The sequence below is a fragment of the Lepidochelys kempii genome, chromosome 11 (assembly GCF_965140285.1).
Source record: "Lepidochelys kempii isolate rLepKem1 chromosome 11, rLepKem1.hap1, whole genome shotgun sequence".
Taxonomy (NCBI): Eukaryota; Metazoa; Chordata; order Testudines; family Cheloniidae; genus Lepidochelys; species Lepidochelys kempii.
This window is the reverse complement of record NC_136390.1, coordinates 51,520,311-51,537,389: the sequence shown is the minus strand read 5'-3', so window position 1 is coordinate 51,537,389 and position 17,079 is coordinate 51,520,311. Positions and strand designations below refer to the sequence as shown.

The 17,079-nt window shown below is 39.2% G+C and overlaps 1 protein-coding gene across 1 annotated transcript in view; it reads right to left on the bottom strand.

The window, feature by feature from the left end:
* Window positions 1-17,079, bottom strand: part of COL3A1 (collagen type III alpha 1 chain) — a 69,108-nt gene that overhangs the window by 27,189 nt on the left and 24,840 nt on the right. The window contains exons 3-15 of the mRNA XM_073306132.2: window positions 15,417-15,464; window positions 14,617-14,733; window positions 11,983-12,054; window positions 8,799-8,861; window positions 8,119-8,172; window positions 6,708-6,761; window positions 5,180-5,233; window positions 4,954-5,007; window positions 4,219-4,272; window positions 3,554-3,598; window positions 3,237-3,290; window positions 2,166-2,210; window positions 654-707 (exon numbers count right to left, since the gene is read on the bottom strand). Coding sequence (XP_073162233.2) covers window positions 654-707; window positions 2,166-2,210; window positions 3,237-3,290; window positions 3,554-3,598; window positions 4,219-4,272; window positions 4,954-5,007; window positions 5,180-5,233; window positions 6,708-6,761; window positions 8,119-8,172; window positions 8,799-8,861; window positions 11,983-12,054; window positions 14,617-14,733; window positions 15,417-15,464 — 768 coding nt within the window. The remainder of the gene's footprint in view (window positions 1-653; window positions 708-2,165; window positions 2,211-3,236; window positions 3,291-3,553; window positions 3,599-4,218; window positions 4,273-4,953; window positions 5,008-5,179; window positions 5,234-6,707; window positions 6,762-8,118; window positions 8,173-8,798; window positions 8,862-11,982; window positions 12,055-14,616; window positions 14,734-15,416; window positions 15,465-17,079) is intronic.

Here is a 17,079-nt window from a genome sequence, read left to right as displayed (position 1 = left end):
TAAGGCATTGTGTCTGCCTCGTTCCTGTGCAGGTAGAATGCATCAGAGTACCTTTACCTAGTTGCCAAAGCCCCATCCTGCACCTTACAGTATTCCTTAGAGGAACAAGACTGCAATTTAGTCCTTTTAACATAAGAAAAGAATAAAAAAGAGCACATCATTTGTATATTTAACATGGAGGAGCAGAGAGAGTCTCCAGAGAAGAAGGGCTAAAAAAGGAGAAGGATAAAGAAATCAACAGTTGCAAGGACAGTGATGTGCACAGGTGTGGGCTTCACATTAGAATGGCTGACACACAAAATTAGTAGTACTGCTGGATGATTGTATTACTTGTATTGTAAATGTGTCTAGAGGTCAGCATGAAAGTATCTTGGAGAAACTTCCAAAACATATGCAGAAGTGAGAGATGTTACAGGCCTTGGGCCAAATCCTCACTGCATTCACATGCATTGGTTGCAATGGGAGTGCCTGTGAGAGTGAAGTGAACATGATTTGCCTAATTCTGTGTATGAAAATACATCAGCTATAGACCTCCAAGAAATGTGACAGCAGCCAGAAAGTGAGGAACCATCTAGTGAAAAATACACACCAGTATCTCTGAGGTATATATGTAGACATATGTCATATGGTAAAATAGATCTTCAAATAGGTACCTTAGAACCTGGAGAGCCTGGAAATCCTGCAGTTCCTGGAGGGCCAGGGGGACCCTTAAATAAAGAAGGCAAAGTTATTACAAGAGGTGAAGGTCATATGGAATGAATCTTAATTTGAAAATAAACCCGAGAGAGTTTTTTTCTGTCATGAAAAAAAACATCTGGCAAAATATCAAGAAATATGAGTCATACTCTAGAAGATGAAATTTGGGTGGTTTTAAAATATCACACCTATACTTTAGTTACCCTTATTCAATGTACATTTTCAATCAGATGTGGATGTTTTTGTACCTGAATAATTTCAATTTGAAAAGTATGATTATCGAGATGATATTACACAAACTATTTTAACAGATCACTTGAATGAAAGCATGTGAGAGGGAAAAGAGGAGAATATGGTTGCTACTATTACAATTTCTACGTAGTTGGAAAAATAAAAAAGTTGGGCTACCCCATGGTTTATATGGCCTATTGAGACCAAATGAGCCAGTGTGAAGCATCAAAGGACAAAGACTTTGTTGATTGCTCTCCCCCACATTCATGAAGGAGGGGCTTGCGTGTGAACTCATCCCATCAGCCTGAACTCTGGGGGAAGAGAATAAAAATGCCTGACAAGAAGGAACTATATCAGGATGCTGTTTGGAATTTGGAGAGGGCAATGTTTCTAAGCATAAGCAAGGGATCCCCAACTGCTTGGCTTGTGCTAGCGCTAAAGGACATATAGAGCTTGCATATTATAGTAGCTACGATTACCTTTTGAAATCTAAGACTGTATCTCATTTGTGTGTGTCTGTTTACCTGCTTTAACCTTGTAAATAACCATCTCATTTATTTTTCTGAGTTAATAACTCTTTAGTTAGTATTATAGGACTGGCTACAAGCATTGTTTTTGGTTTGAGATCTGAGGTACAACTGACCTGGAGTAAATGACTGGTCCTTTGGGACTGGGAGTAACCTGAATATTGTTGTGATTTTTGGGGTAAGGGTCAATTACCACAAAGGCAAGATAGACCGGAGTTCACACTTGTTACTTGGTTGATGAAATCTAATTATAGAACATACATCAGTTTGGGGTTTATGCCCTGTTCCTTGACAGTCTGCCCTGAGGTTGGCACTCTTGCTCGTGAGCTAGTCTAGACAGCTTGACATCATGGTCTAGCGCTAGGGTGACTTATATGATGAAATCATTCCAAATCTGGCCCATATAAAGAGTTTCCATTATCTTTGTCAGTAAATAATTAGAGAAAAGCTTGGATATACATACACATCCTTTTTATTTACAGGATCATGATTTCTCTTATTTTCTTTTTATTCTTCATCAAAAATAAAGGTTTTATCTTTCAATCATAATAAGCATAAAGTTCTTGAAAAGTATAATTGCATAAGACACCAGTTCATAAGGCAAACCATGTCCAATTAGTGGGTGGCGTTGTAGGACATCAAGCACATGGGCAAGAGAAAAATAGTTAAGCAATACAATAGTTAAGGGAAAACAATAGTTAAGTTTCTTACAGGTTGTCCAGATGTTCCTGGAGTACCATCATTACCACGGGCACCCTACCAAAAGAATACAACATAATCACATACCAAACATTCTCTTTGGGGCTAAAAAGCCAAGCACTTTGATATTGGACAATGATTTTGACTTTCAAACCATGTTTCTGTGTGTTCATGCATTCCTATATATTTTATTAAGGTACACACAATTCCTCAGGTATGGTGGCATACTATATTAAATAACAATAGTAGTAGCAGTAGTAATAATAATAATATCCAAAAGGGGCCTATCGATTGTACATGCACTTTGCTGTAATGATACGATAGTGGTAGACAAGGAAATATGTTATTAGACACCAGAAATTCTTTAATGCATAGCAATCATGCTTAATAAAGCAAAACATAATGCGTGTGACCTGTAAATAAGACAGCAATAGATGTCATGCATTCTTGAATGACTATAGCTTACAACCACAGAGAAAGGATAAAATGTGGCACAAGAGAACTAACAATGATTTAAGGCCTGTTACCTCTGCTGTAGATGTATCAGACATCTTCATTGCTCAGTACATTGAGTACTAGCATAAACAGTCCCTGTTCTGTTATATTTTAGGTTGAGACTTGTTTGCATTAGCTAGTGTTAATTACGACCTCCCCTTGTAAGCCAAGCTGGGACACCACAGTCTCACTCTTCTCTACAGCAGTCACTTTGTTTAGTTAGTCTTGTAATGCTGACCTCTACTCCATCCTGCCCACCCTGTTGGCTGAACTTATACCCTCAAAGTATAATATATTAGCATACAATATAAAGAAGGACTCATTAAGGACACGTGGCATGTAACAAATCTGTATGCCCTTTACTACAACCATTGATCTTTGGCTGGTAAATTTTCATGATGATTTTGCGGAAACTATATATTCTGCCATATCCTCCTATACACTATTTGATGTACTACATCTCACTTAGATTGTAAGCTCTGTGAGTCAGGGAGCTTTTATTTTGTGTGTCTAAAAAGCATGCTGTACACCTGTTGGGTTGTGCAACAGAAATAATAGCAATCCTGTAGTTTTGTTCCAATTACTTACAGCAGAACCAGGAGATCCTGGTCTCCCCCTTTCACCAGCTGGACCTCTTGGACCCTAAAGAACATACGATTATTAATTTGGGAAATGGATTTCCAAAGACACCATGTAACAAACAACAAGAAGAAAAACAATTTTGCTTCGAAATGTTTCAGTGGGGCTGTCTGCATGGGTAAGCAGTACTCAGTGTGTGTGAAGGGTGGCAGAATCAAGCTCTTAAGAAATAAAGTCAGAAGAGAGCGGAACATAGTAAGAAATACTAAGCAGAAAAAGTATCAGTTACTGTAACTTCCAATTAAATGATAATGAAAAAAAATTACCATTGGCCCAGGTGATCCATTTTCTCCAGGAAGACCATTTTCACCCTGTTATATAAAGAGAATATCATGTTTTGACAGCATTAATCTTTATTACCAGATTTCATTAGTGATCTCTTGTAGGGATGACACATAGTAACAAGCAAGGTCCCAATCCTCTGAGATGCTAAACACCTTCTATGAGGTATTCAGCTTCTTCAACTTCTACTGAAGTCAATGGGGATTGAGACGTCTCGACAACCTCAGGCACAAAATATTAAAACAAAAAGGGTTGGGGCCTGATCCATCATTGTGTTACTTCAGTTCTACATGGCTGTAATTCCATTAAAATCAATTGAGTTACTCTGGCATTAAGCTGGAGTAACACAGAGGTGAACTGGGTCTGAAGTGTATCAGTAAAGCATCTTTTTAAAGTAATGGAGTTGAACATACTATTCAGACATGGGAATCTCCATCTTTTCTCCGTTACTGTTATAAAATCATATGAGATGTGCTGCAATTGCAGACAACAAACTCCCCTAGAGTAATTGATTATTTATATGGACATGATCAGCCAGGACTTAAGAAGCGTAAGTGGTTTTACAGAAGCAAATACACAAAATACAGTTTTGTTATTGATTCAGAGTAAAATTACATACTTTCTAGAGGCTGCAACAAAATCACTTTACCTTCAGACCAGGAGCACCACTGTCGCCTTTGGCACCATCTCTTCCATCAAAGCCCTAAGGGAACCAAAAATAACGTACATTTCATTTCTACTCTTGAAAACATGATAATCCTTGATCACTATTGAACTTCAAGTGCATCCTTTTTTTTTTTTAACCTGAAAAGCTGACACATCTTACATTGTAGGAAGATGGCTTATATTGGTTCAAACAGTAATACAACAGAAAATCAAAATAGTTTTAACAAATCCAGTTGTAAAATGTTTCAGGAACATAAACATGCAAAAGATGATCAGTGCATGCTTAGAAATAGACTATGAACTCCTTGTTAGACAGATGAGTATTTAGTGCCACAAGTAATCGCATTTATTTCCATAGGACTGCTCATTTGGGTAACTTCTCAACAATGTAAATACAGGGATCAAAATTTGGCTCGTAGTTAAGAATACATCCAGGTAATTTATTTTTGTCAGTATTATTGGTAAATCAAAATAAGCAGAGAAAAGCAGAGATGGGACAAAGGGACACATTTTGAATCCAGATCAGAACTTTCCCAAAGTATAGGGTGTTCGTGGCCAGGGTTTTAGATTTTCAAAAGGCCCATTACTGACAGAAGAGCCAGTTGTGGAGTTCAGATCTGAACTTTCCAAAAATTCTGCAAACGGGAGTGCTTGCGCCTGTTACATAATGATTCAGTTAGAGTAATTCACTCAAAAATAACCTTACAATAATACTTACTCTGTGACCTTTCATTCCATTGAATCCAGGCATACCAGGGGGTCCTTTGTGGCCCTAAACATATAAACATAGAAGAATATGTAAATTACAAATACGGTGGAGTAATGAAGCACAGAAACGAAGACATATTAAGTAGCATAGTCAGTCTGGTGGTATAGTTAACAAAATGCAAAATCAACAAGTTGGTTTTTCATTCAGAAGAGCTTTCTTGGGGGCTCTTTCTTACCGCAGGTCCAGGTAATCCACGCTCTCCAGGTCTGCCTGGTCTTCCAGGTTCTCCCTATGGACAGAATAAATGGTTTTGCTCTGTTGTTACTTCAGTTTTTGGCAAAGAACTAGTAATACAGGACTAAACACACCTTGGAATAAACTGATGCAACTCTCATTTACATGAATGGGTGGAGGGGGTCACATCAGTTTATACCAGGGTGAAATCTGTCTCATAGCACAATTTTGTCTTTACATTAGAAGCCCATCGTCACAGCTCATGATCCATTCTTATCATGGAGTAAGTTCCAGAGTTAGCCATGCTATTCTTGGTAGAAATGATGGCATCACAGAAGCCTTGTGATGCCTCTGATATTTACCACACATGGAGAAACAGTCAAAAGGGACAAAGAGTTTTATTGACTGATTGTGTCTCTCTGTATGATAGCCATGCAAAATAGTCTATTTTGTTTTGTGAGCCAAAACTTGGTCGTTCATGACCATAGAACCCATTTCCCAAAGATTCAAAGTTAATGTGGCTCAGAACAAGATTTCAGGCACATATCAAAAGTAGGCTCTATCCTATCACTGCCTGATTTATGGCCTGATCCAAACCCCATTAAACTTAATGGGAGTCATCCATTGACTGCACTGGGCTTTCGATCAGGCCCTTAATGAGTTCAGTGCTAGGTGTCAAGTTTGTAAGATCTTTGCATAAAATACAGGTGACAAATATGAAGGACTGTATATTGGGATCTAGAAAAAAAAATCAATTCATCTCCGTAGCACACTCAGGGGAAATGATCAACCCACCCAAACAAACATAAAAGCTTGGAACTACAATAGAAGCACAGACACCCTAAGCCAGGGATTGGCAACCTTTGGCCCCTGGCCTACCAGAGTAAGCCCCCTGGTGGGCCGGGCTGGTTTGTCTACCTGCCGAGTCCACAGATTCAGCCGATTGTGGTTTCCACTGGCCACGGTTTGCTGCTCCAGGCCAATGGGGGCTGTGGGAAGCGGCGCGGGCCGAGGGATGTGCTGGCCACTGCTTCCCACAGCCCCCATTGGCCTGGAGCGGCGAACTGCGGCCAGTGGGAGCCACGATCGGCTGAACCTAAGGACGTGGCAGGTAAACAAACCGCTCGGCGGGCCACGTGCCGAAGGTTGCCGGTCCCTGCTCTAAGTTGTTAACACACAAATGGTAAACTAAACTATGGTTTACAACTAAAACTGGCCAATGCAAAGAAATTCAGAGCAACTGCCAAGTCAGCCACTTAGTTCTGACCTCACTAATTGTGTCTACATATTATTTGTGATATGTTTCATAAGGGGCTGGAGATTGTCACAACTCCTCTGGAACGGAGACATTTCATACCAAGTTTTAACAGAGAGCAAATTTTTACAGACATATTATGAAATCCACAAATCAAGGGATTACATGTGATAGCCTGAAAGATACTTAAACAAAGTACCAAGGGACACTGCTTTAATAACACCACACAGTAATTTTGATCCTCCTCCATTATATACAGTAATATTGAACTTACATCTTTTCCTGAGGAACCAGCTGGGCCTACTAATCCTGGGGGTCCTGGAGGTCCCTGAAAACAAAATAAAGATGAATTTACTTCCATCATGCACAAATAACAGTTGTATTAAAATGTCACAAAATATTTGCACAGCTGCAATACAGAGCTTTGGTAAATACACTGGGCAGTCATTCAGGGTTAAATCCACCCAGTGGGGAGGTCTGGCCCAAGGCACGCTGCATCTCATGACAGTGGTGGGTAAGGGGGCATTTGACTAACTGCACTCCACAGAGTGGACCTCTATATGTCTCCAAATCATAGCTGCAGAAGGGTTTGAAAGCAGGGCACAATTGGACTAGAAAGGCCATAATTTGTGACTATGTAGATCCAGGAATCAGAAACCTGATGCCCATGAGTTGGAACAGTGGCCAAGGAGGGAATGCATTGCAGGTACACAGGCAACCCATAGATAGCAGGGTTAATTCCATCCCTAAACCCTCACGTAGTTTACTGCTTAATGCCCACTCTCAGTGGAACAGGGAGACTTTCAGTTTTGGGGATTAAAAGTATTATTGGGCCAGATCCTTAGGTGTATATTGGCATAGTTCCATTGAAATCAACAGGATTTACCAAAATCACCATTTACGCAATCACTATTTTTATACCTCTGTTCAATTCTGCCTAGGTTTTTGTCCTATCTAGTATTCAGCTGACGTGGGTTTAAATTATTCCATAAATGTTAAATGCATCACAGATATGTTCTTCCTGTTACTATTTGTGGTAGGCTTATGAAAAGCAGTAACCAGCTAAATGTCATAGATTGTTTAATAAAGTTCCAGTCACTTTGGTGAGCCCACAGGAGTGAAATGAGAGATTCGTATCTGAATGTGTGAACCAATGGATAAATCTCAGCCAAATAGGAGAGGAATTTGATCAGCAATGAAAAGGAGAATTTGCAATGGGTTTAATTGTTATAAGGGTTTCCAAAATTATCTCTATTTTTGTGAGCAGTATTTGCATCAAATACTGCTCATCCCTAATGGTTAGTGCACCATGGAACTGAATTTGGTCCATAGTGAATATGTACAGAAAAAATTGCTTCTCTGTGGGTCTTCCTTTCATAAGGCCTGATCCAAAGCCCATTGAAGTCAATGGAAGGATTACACTTGACTTCAATGGGGTTTGGATCAGACCCAAAGTGAAGTAATTTTTTCTCACATGTATTCATATGGATTATTACCATTCTATTGAAAAGTCTGGTGTGACTTGTTTCTTTTTTTAAAAGGTTGCATAGACTATATTCCTTCTACGAATTCATTTCTTAAGGGATCAATCCTAACATCCTTACTCAGGCAAGGTGGGCATATGCCTATGGAAAGCCTGCAAGAGCATGATTTTTAAGCAAATAGTAATGTAGAGTGATACTTACAGAAGGGCCAGGTTGTCCAGGCTCACCAGGGGAACCTTGGTATCCATGAGTACCCTAATATGTAGAAGAACACAGCTGAGAAATCACTATTTTTTTCTCCAGGAAGTTGCTACATATTGCAGTACTCTCATAATGATAATAAATAATTCACCCAGAACAATTACTGAACAACCAGAGGGAAACAAACTGACAGGATCAAATAATCAATTGAAATAAGCCCCTGTGCAATATGGATTGAAACTACTCCACTAAATGGAGATTCATATTAAAAAATCCAAAGCCCATAGCATATGGCTGGACATGCACTGGAATTTCCAGATTCACTTTAGATGACTAGGGCTGTTAAATGTATGTATGAATTAAGAGGCTGGAGCATTATCAGTGGACCATAAGTAAAATTGGAATGTAGGCATCTTTAAGGATCATAGTCTATGATGATTTACATGCCCTATAATTCCATTGATTTCAGTGGGAATGCCTGGGGTCTAAGTAAGGGCAGAATCTGGTATTGAATCATTTGTTCCTGAGATATTACAGACCAATAAAAGAACACAACATATTCATAAAATTCTCAGCATCTAGATTTGTTGGTTGAAAACGTACCCAAATTCAAGGAGAGAGAATAGGGGCTGTATATTTCAGGGGGCAAGAGGTACATAGCAAGGCTGAATTTTACTTACGGGTGGGCCTGGTTGACCAGCTGGGCCAGGCAGGCCAGGTGGGCCGGGGGCTCCTAAACCACCCTAAAATGTATATATAAAAATAGTCATTACATCAAAATCTATTTATAATCCTTATTAGGATCATAACCATAGACAGGAATGACAATAAAAGACAGTTCAGTATGGATGCCTATTGCTGTAGAGCAGAAGTCTGCAATGAAATAGAGTAAAGATGGTGGAAAATTTTCTATCAGCAATGAGAGGACTGTAACAAATTTTAACCTTAGTATCTTAGAGAAATCCAGCAGAAAGAGAATGTACTTTTACTGTATGGCTATGCAGTGTGTTTTGATTGTGGCTCATAATCTCCACCATTTACAATCTCTCCAGGAAAGACTTAAATCAAATTTGTTTGGTGTTTTGCAGTGGCATACTGCAGTCATACAATACAGGCTCTGACTAAACTGACCCAGAAGGGGGTCCTTCTGATTTCACCCTTTTACTCCAGGTTAATATTTCTTTCCTCTAGACATTTAAACCGCCAAAGGATGTTGCCATATTGCCTTTTGTCCAGCTAAAATGAAGGATAAACCACTTGCTGTAGGGCAAATACCAAGGACATTTCATAAATCTGCTGCAAGGAATATTCCTAGGGTAAAAGAGTATCAGCTTCCTTAATGGACCCAAGCACCTCATCTCCTCAACGCAAATGAGTTCTATTACTCTGGACACAGTTATGTCCAAGATGGCGCCTTAACCCAGGCCCCAGTATGGTGGAGCCAAATGGTGCCAGTAAACCCACAGGTTATTCTACCTGTGCCACTTTTGGATTTCTATAACTAATTTGAGAGTAAAATCAGCATTTGTTAGATGCTAATTTCTTCTCTCTGTATGCTTGGTATTACATGCACATGTACAATCCATTAGAGCAGGATGTGCTTCGGCAACATAACCTTCATGCTGTGAAAAGGTTTCTCCCCTGTACACCTCTTCGGACTTCTAACTGTTTAATTTTATATTTCTGATACTTGGTAGGGATTCATTTACAGCATGGATTCTATATTATATAGCAGAGGGAAAATATTCCATGACATACAGAATAGATAATACATTCCACAGCAGAGGAAATATGTTCCATGACTTACAGCATAGATAATATATTTCCCAGAACAGGTAATATTCCATGATTTACAACACAGAGAATATATTTCATATCAATTTCATTTTCACTACAGTAGATTAATCCAACCACTATAAATACTATTTGACATATTTGTCCAGATTTGATAAAGAAAATCACAGTAGAATTTGTGTCTCAATCAGAAAGTATACCTAATGGCTTAGAACTGTGTCAGTCTACTTGCTTGTATCATCATATGTGTGATTATTAGAACCAATTTAACATGAAAGGAAATTGGATTGGTGCTGCGTCCATGCATGGCTACAAACTGAACAAAACATGTTATTTTTCAAAGTACACACTGAGGAAATAAATCCATAGTTAAGAATGGCATTTGCTTGTTAGCAGTGTCTCCAAACTGTGAATAAATGGGAATTGTTTAGCTGTAAATTATGGTTGGTTCAGAGAAACAGTAAGTGAACAGTTATTATGTAAGAGAAATGAAAGCCAATGAGGAGAAATTGACATGTAAAGTTAAAAGACCAACAGTGTCTTTACATGCAGTGAAAAGACATTGTAATAACAATGGTGGAGAGATGTGTGGATAATGAAATACCAGTCATGGTTAACCCCCTATAAGGAAAATATATTTGCGCTGAAGATAAGTCCATTAGCCATTCCAACTATTTGGATTAGGTATTTACCTGAATTAACAGCAAGAATTTAGTAAAACAAAAATCAAATGTTGTTGAGATTTATAATACATCACAGAATAGCAAATTTAGATGTGTCTATTATTCACATCACATCAGTTTATTCTATGATGCAGTGTAAAACAATTTGACAGGACACAGTATGGCAAAAACAGACAGCAAAGGATGTAGGCTATTCAATCATGTTAAAAACATGCCCCGTGTCCATTGAACCATATATAAGAAATCTAAGTATCTTTAATATAAATGCCAAAACACAGTGTAGCAACCATGTTTGTTGAACTGAAATGTATCTCTGTTATCTGTGTTCTCATGTTAGGAAGCCAAGCAGCAGAATGTAGATGATACAATATGACAAGCTGTGAGTAAAATCTGTAAGGAACTGAAAATGAATGAATGAACGAATGAGTGAGGTAGAAACAAATGAGAGAAAACAAAACTGAGAAAATAATGAACTGCAGTTCAGTAAAAAGAAGTCTACCATTCATTCAATACGATGATCTGATGGAACACAGAGAAATAACATGTTTGTTTGGTGCTGCTTTCGTATGGTACAGCATGTGACATACAATCCTTGTTATGTAGACTAGGAAATAATGATTGTAGCCAATGAAGCAGCAACCAATTTCAGATAATAGTTCACAATGTCCATTAGAGATTGCACAGTATTCCATGACACTGTCAGAAGGCACTTGTATCTATCAATGGAATATCACTCTTGTAAGAATGCTCCATGTTAGCTGTGATGAATGACCTTACAAACCTAGTACATACAGAGAAAATTAAGCAGATATGTTTTCTAGATGAACTTTATGGAGGAAATAACTCATGAATATGATTGTTTCATCCAATGTGTCTTTGATCTAATTAAAAAAAATTGAAAAGTTTGTGCCAGGTCTAATGGGCAGATTCAGCATCCTGAGTGCATAGGCTGAAGTGCTGTGGGTAGCAAAGATCACAGTCGGATGCTCTGGCTGCATCTGGGATGAAAGGAAGAAAATGAAAGGAATATATTGGTTTGCCATAGGGCAATATTTGAATATTTGAACTGTGGAAATATAAACTGGGATAGAGGATTACATTGAGCATGAATGGTCTTGAATGCTGTCGGAAAGAAGAAGGGGAAGGGACAGATAAAAGCATTCAGGGTGGAGGAAAGAAAAGCAGTTAGTGGAAACATAATGAGAGGTAGAAAATGGAAGAGGCAGGGAACAAAGGTGAGGAGAATATAGAAAGGAGAAGAGATGAAAATAAGGAAAGAGGTATGAACCTTATTTGTTCAATGGGAAAGGCATAAATATCAAAGATACAATCTACAAAAGGAAAAGGTGCTCTTAAAAAAGGGAAAGAGAAAAGGTTACTATCTTACAATAGCATGTGGATATATGGGTCCACCACCACCAGCCTTGGTATCATAGGAGTCATACTGAGGAGAAAAATTCTGCAACAGAGAGATCAAAACAAGAGAGTCCATTATAAATCAAATCAGGCAACATACAAACTTCATATGACACACTGTATGGGAAATAACTCATGTATGTAAGCTGTTTCGCAATGTTCTAACACTTACAATTCTCCATGTTTCAAAAGTCATCCCAAATGGAAGCCCATATAGCATCTTCCTTTGCGCCTAGCCTGGTGGTCAGGATTACTTTAGCTGCCTATACAGCTGACCCTGTACTGTACTGTAGATCTGCCTGATGTGAGGAACCAACTGCCCTTTTCCATCCTCTCTTCTCTTATCCCCAGACAAGTTATCAGGTAACATCTTAACAGAGCATGGGTCACTCCTTTTGAGCTTCTCCCAAGTTTCCTCTTGAAACCACACCTCTATTGACCTAGTCCAACCGCCACTGAAGTCAATAGGAGACTTTTCCATAGAGGTCAAAGGAAGGTGGATTTCGTTTATAATCCAGACTCAAGAGAAATCATGGCTCACTTCTTAACTATTGCTAATGCCAGCACTAATTAGGTATATCCCCTGATCCCCTTGGGAATAATAGTTAATAATACCATAATGACACCCACAGATATCCCTAAGTGGGCACTCAGAGAGCAAGAGGTATATCACTCTGTCAATCTAGATGCATGCGTCTGGGAGGAGGAACATGGGTACATATGTTCCACAGAGGTCTATCAAGGACCCCATATCTGCCTTAATAGCAATCAGGGCAAGTGTCATTATAATCTGGGACCCCGCTGAGGCAGCCAGTCTCAGGTCGTTGTGATCAACATTAATTGTTTGTGCTAAGAAGTTTTTGTAGGAAGTTCCTTGTGAACTTCTTTTACCCTGTTGAAAATTATCCAAATGTGAATCTCTATCTATGTTTTGCACTTGTTGTACAAGGACGCGATGTTATGCTTACATCTGAGAAGTTAAATGTGCAAACCATCACTATCAGCTGTATAGACACGTTGATCCTACGAACATAGGGATCAACATCGATGTACTACAGCAATTAATACAGCATCCAGAATAAGAAGCCTTAGTAAAAGACCTGGAAAAGGAGGGCAAGAGTTTACTGATATCAGTTCATCACTCCACTGCACAGATTAAAAAGAGAGGTAAAAAGTTTAAGTTTTGCCCATTGGCGGGAAACTCTGTTTGCCACTTCCACAGAGTTGTCCCAGGCCTGGCACATTATGCTGCATCCTTTTGTGGTTATTTTGATTATTTTATTCAAGGTCTTACCCTTATCCTTGTTTTCATGGTGATAGGATGGGTAAAGTTAAAGCTTTGAAAGATGGCTAACAAGTCTAGATTCTCCAGAGTACCTGTCGCTTGAGTGATACAGGTGTGAAGACAGTTATTTGTAAATCAGTAACATCTTCAAGGAGGGGAAATGTTAGGTAAAATCTGTTTCTGACCTGTTTTATGTAATGTCCATCTTGGATTTGTAAAAGGACAGCTAAGTCTTCACCTTGGATACCCTTCTCCTCAGAGGATTTAGTGCCCTTTCAGCCTTTTTCAAATTAAGGCAGGAAAAGGTCAGGGCAGTTAGAGTGGCAGCCATAATCTGCCTAGCAACAGCAGGTTATTTAGTGAGTGGCACGCCTGTCACTCAGGGCTGTCCATCTGAGTGGCAGCCAGTGTCCCACACAGTTCAGCTAGCTGCCAGGGGTCCCAGAGGGACCAGAACTCACAGGACTTTGGATTCTTGGTCTCTATTAACATACTTGCACTCAACTGCTACCCACCATTAGTGAGCACATACTTGCACTGGACTATGAGGTCAAGCAGAGACCGCGCGGGCAAGCACTGAAGACCTATCTGAGGGAGAAGATCTTCCCAAGAGGGAGAAGACCTGCCTGGAGGACCTGTCCAGAGGGAGAAGAATACCCAGTTCTTGAGTTCCTGTTTGGTGTACAGTGCACCTGATTTTAACTACTCTCCCTGTCAGTATCCTGAGTTTTTGTCATTGTGTCCCTGTCTTCAGGATATGGTATTATAATACCCATTGTGGTTTTCCTCTGTTTTACATCCATAGGTTAAGGGGGTTTAAGGACTCTAAGCTTCATGCTCTGGTAACTGTTAACAACCAAGTGTGTCTTGCTTATGTTGTTTATTGTCTGAAAGGGGTCCTTGTCTAGTTTATTGACTAGTGGCATAATAAATATCTGTGTGTTACATCTTATTCTGCCTCCATCTTAATAAATCACTCGATGATAGATGTGGGAGGGGGTGGGATCTTCTGATCTGTGTAGACCATAGTTAATCTGTTTTGGGCTAACAGTGCCCGCTCATCTGTGCTGGCTGGTGTTTTGAGGGTAGGAAGAAGAATCAAGATTTTTCCACTCCCTACCCATCTGTAGAGCCCATCCATGTCAGAACAGAAGTATCAGCACTACTCAGGCTAGCCTTCCTGCTGCACAGAGACCCATGACACAGGTAGGGTGCACAGTGGAATAAATATATTTCACCCCACATGTAGGGTGGGTGACAGTTTCATCTTAGAGCTTATAAGCAACATCTTCAGAGCTAAATGTAATAATTATGACTTACTCCTCCATTTATAGAGGGACATGACTGACAGACTCCAGGCTGGCCAGGAGAGCCGGGACTGCCTGGTTGTCCAGGGGAGCCAGGTGTTCCAGGTCTGCCAGGAGTTCCAGGAGAACCCTAGAAAGTTTAAAATACACAAGAGTTCATATTTGTATTTGTCTTTCAATATGTTGCTATCCGGTGCACTACGGACCAAATCCTGCCCATGCTGAAGTTAACAGATGTAAGATCTGCTCCCATATGGATGGGTACATGAATAGATGATAGTGTCCATTGTAAAAGAGATTTTTTTTCTATTAAATATAAATACAGTTTACAGTTCAAATAAGTAGAAAGAGAAGAGGAAGTACAAAAATACATACAAGGAAAAACGTTTTTGCCTGTTGAGCCTGATTGTAGTGACTGGCTTGTACATGCTACAAATATTCAAAAATAGATCGACAGCTCAGTATAAAAAGGAACACTGTTAATGAAACACAGAAGAATTCTTTCTACTGTGCAGAAACTCTCTTAAAAAGATTACAAATTTATATGCACCTTGGGCCAAATTTTCCTTTCTCCTCTCTGTTTTACTGGTATAAATCCAGAGTAACTCCACTGAAGCTAATGGCATTATCCTGAATTTACATTATGAGCAGATTTTGGCCAACAGAGTCCAATAATCTTAGGGCCCAATCCTCCATGACAAAGACATCAATGTGAGTTGAGGTTTCTCACCAGCTTGCATAAGACACACAGCACTTTGCAGGATTTGGCCCTTTGTGATTTTAAATTTATTTGAAGAATCTGATATCACTTACCGGGTCTCCCTTGGGGCCTCGGACAACACCATTGGGAGGACTAGTAGGCTAGAAAAACAAAACAATAAAACATACAAAGGAATCAAACCAAGAAGTATAGATAAAGTGCAGCATATTTAACAGGTAGGAAAAACCATTTAAACAACAATGGAAACATAGCTGTTCTAAACTAAATTGGTCATTTCCACATCAACATTTAAAACTATGTTTCTCCTGCCAAATTAAATTGCATCATCACAGAGCATCAATAGTGTGACATGCAGTGGCTATTCTTGACACAGGTGCTGTGGGTGAAAGCCTGACCTATTGACGTCAATGGGAGCTTTGCCATTGACTGCAGTGGGGCCAGGATTTCACCCTATGTGCTTTCACGATGGAGATGCATTGGGAATATATTTCGTGTTTCCCTTCCAATCCATTACATTCACATATCAGTAATTGAGACAAATCTTTTCAGCTTCATTTCCCAGAAAAAAAGTATTTATTTGATTTTCAACACATAATTATCAGTGACCCTTAACATCCTCAGATGCTGATTATAGGACTCTTTGTTAGTGCTATTTCTAACTGTAGCAGTGGATATTGATCTGAATCTTAGACTTTACAGAGTGAAGTTTCATTATGTCCAATCCTGACCCACAGTAGCCTTATGACTCATGTATAGTGCAGAAGGGGGGTTGATGGGAGCCTCCTACATCTCCCTTATGGTCTGAAGCCACAGAGCTAATCAAGTAGGGCCCAAACCTAGGAGCTTCAGCACAAAAACCACAAGCTTCCACCAGTGGAGCCAAAGACGAACTCATGGTGAGAAATAGAAAGCTGTGTAATTGCTGGAGCCAGCCATTCTTTAGTCATTTTAAGACAGTCCAAACTTGGAATCAGAGGAAATCTCATGATAAAGTTCAATGAAATGTCTGCATAAGACACTTTCTGTCCTCATTCACACCCTTGTGAAAACCCACTTGCTTTCATGGAGTTATAAGGTTGTAAGCCAGGTCATAATATATCCCTATATATTAAAATAATCTTTGTCTGCTTTCTTTCTCCGCTTGCCTTGGGACGCTAATCTAAAATGAACATCCAAATGTTATGTATGCACAACCCTCCATAATTAATTAATTTTACTAATTTAAGGGCCTATTCCTTTAATTGCTACCCAGAAAATATTGCATTCAGCAGGAGTTTTTCTTGAGCCAGAAATTTAGGATGAGTTCCTATACAATTATTACTTATTGTAATAAAAACCTGCAAAACTATTAAATTTATCAACCCAAGCCGATTAAATTGTTGTTGTTTCTGCTTTTAAATAATGTTGTCTTCTAAATATTGGTTAATGATAAGTTAAATAGGTAGGGCCTGACTGACCTCTCATTTACACTAGTAAATCAGTAACAGCAGCACTAAAGAAAATGGAGTTACTGTACAATGATGTAAAATTGGTGTGAGTAGCAAATTAGGCCTGCATTATTTACGTGTTTCAGAGTAGCAGCCATGTTAGTCTGTATACGCAAAAAGAAAAGGAGTACTTGTGGCACCTTAGAGACTAACAAATTTATTTGAGCATAAGCTTTCGTGAGCTACAGCTCACTTCATCAGATGCATTCAGTGGAAAATACAGTGGGGAGATTTATATACAAAGAGAACATGAAACAATAGGTGTTAC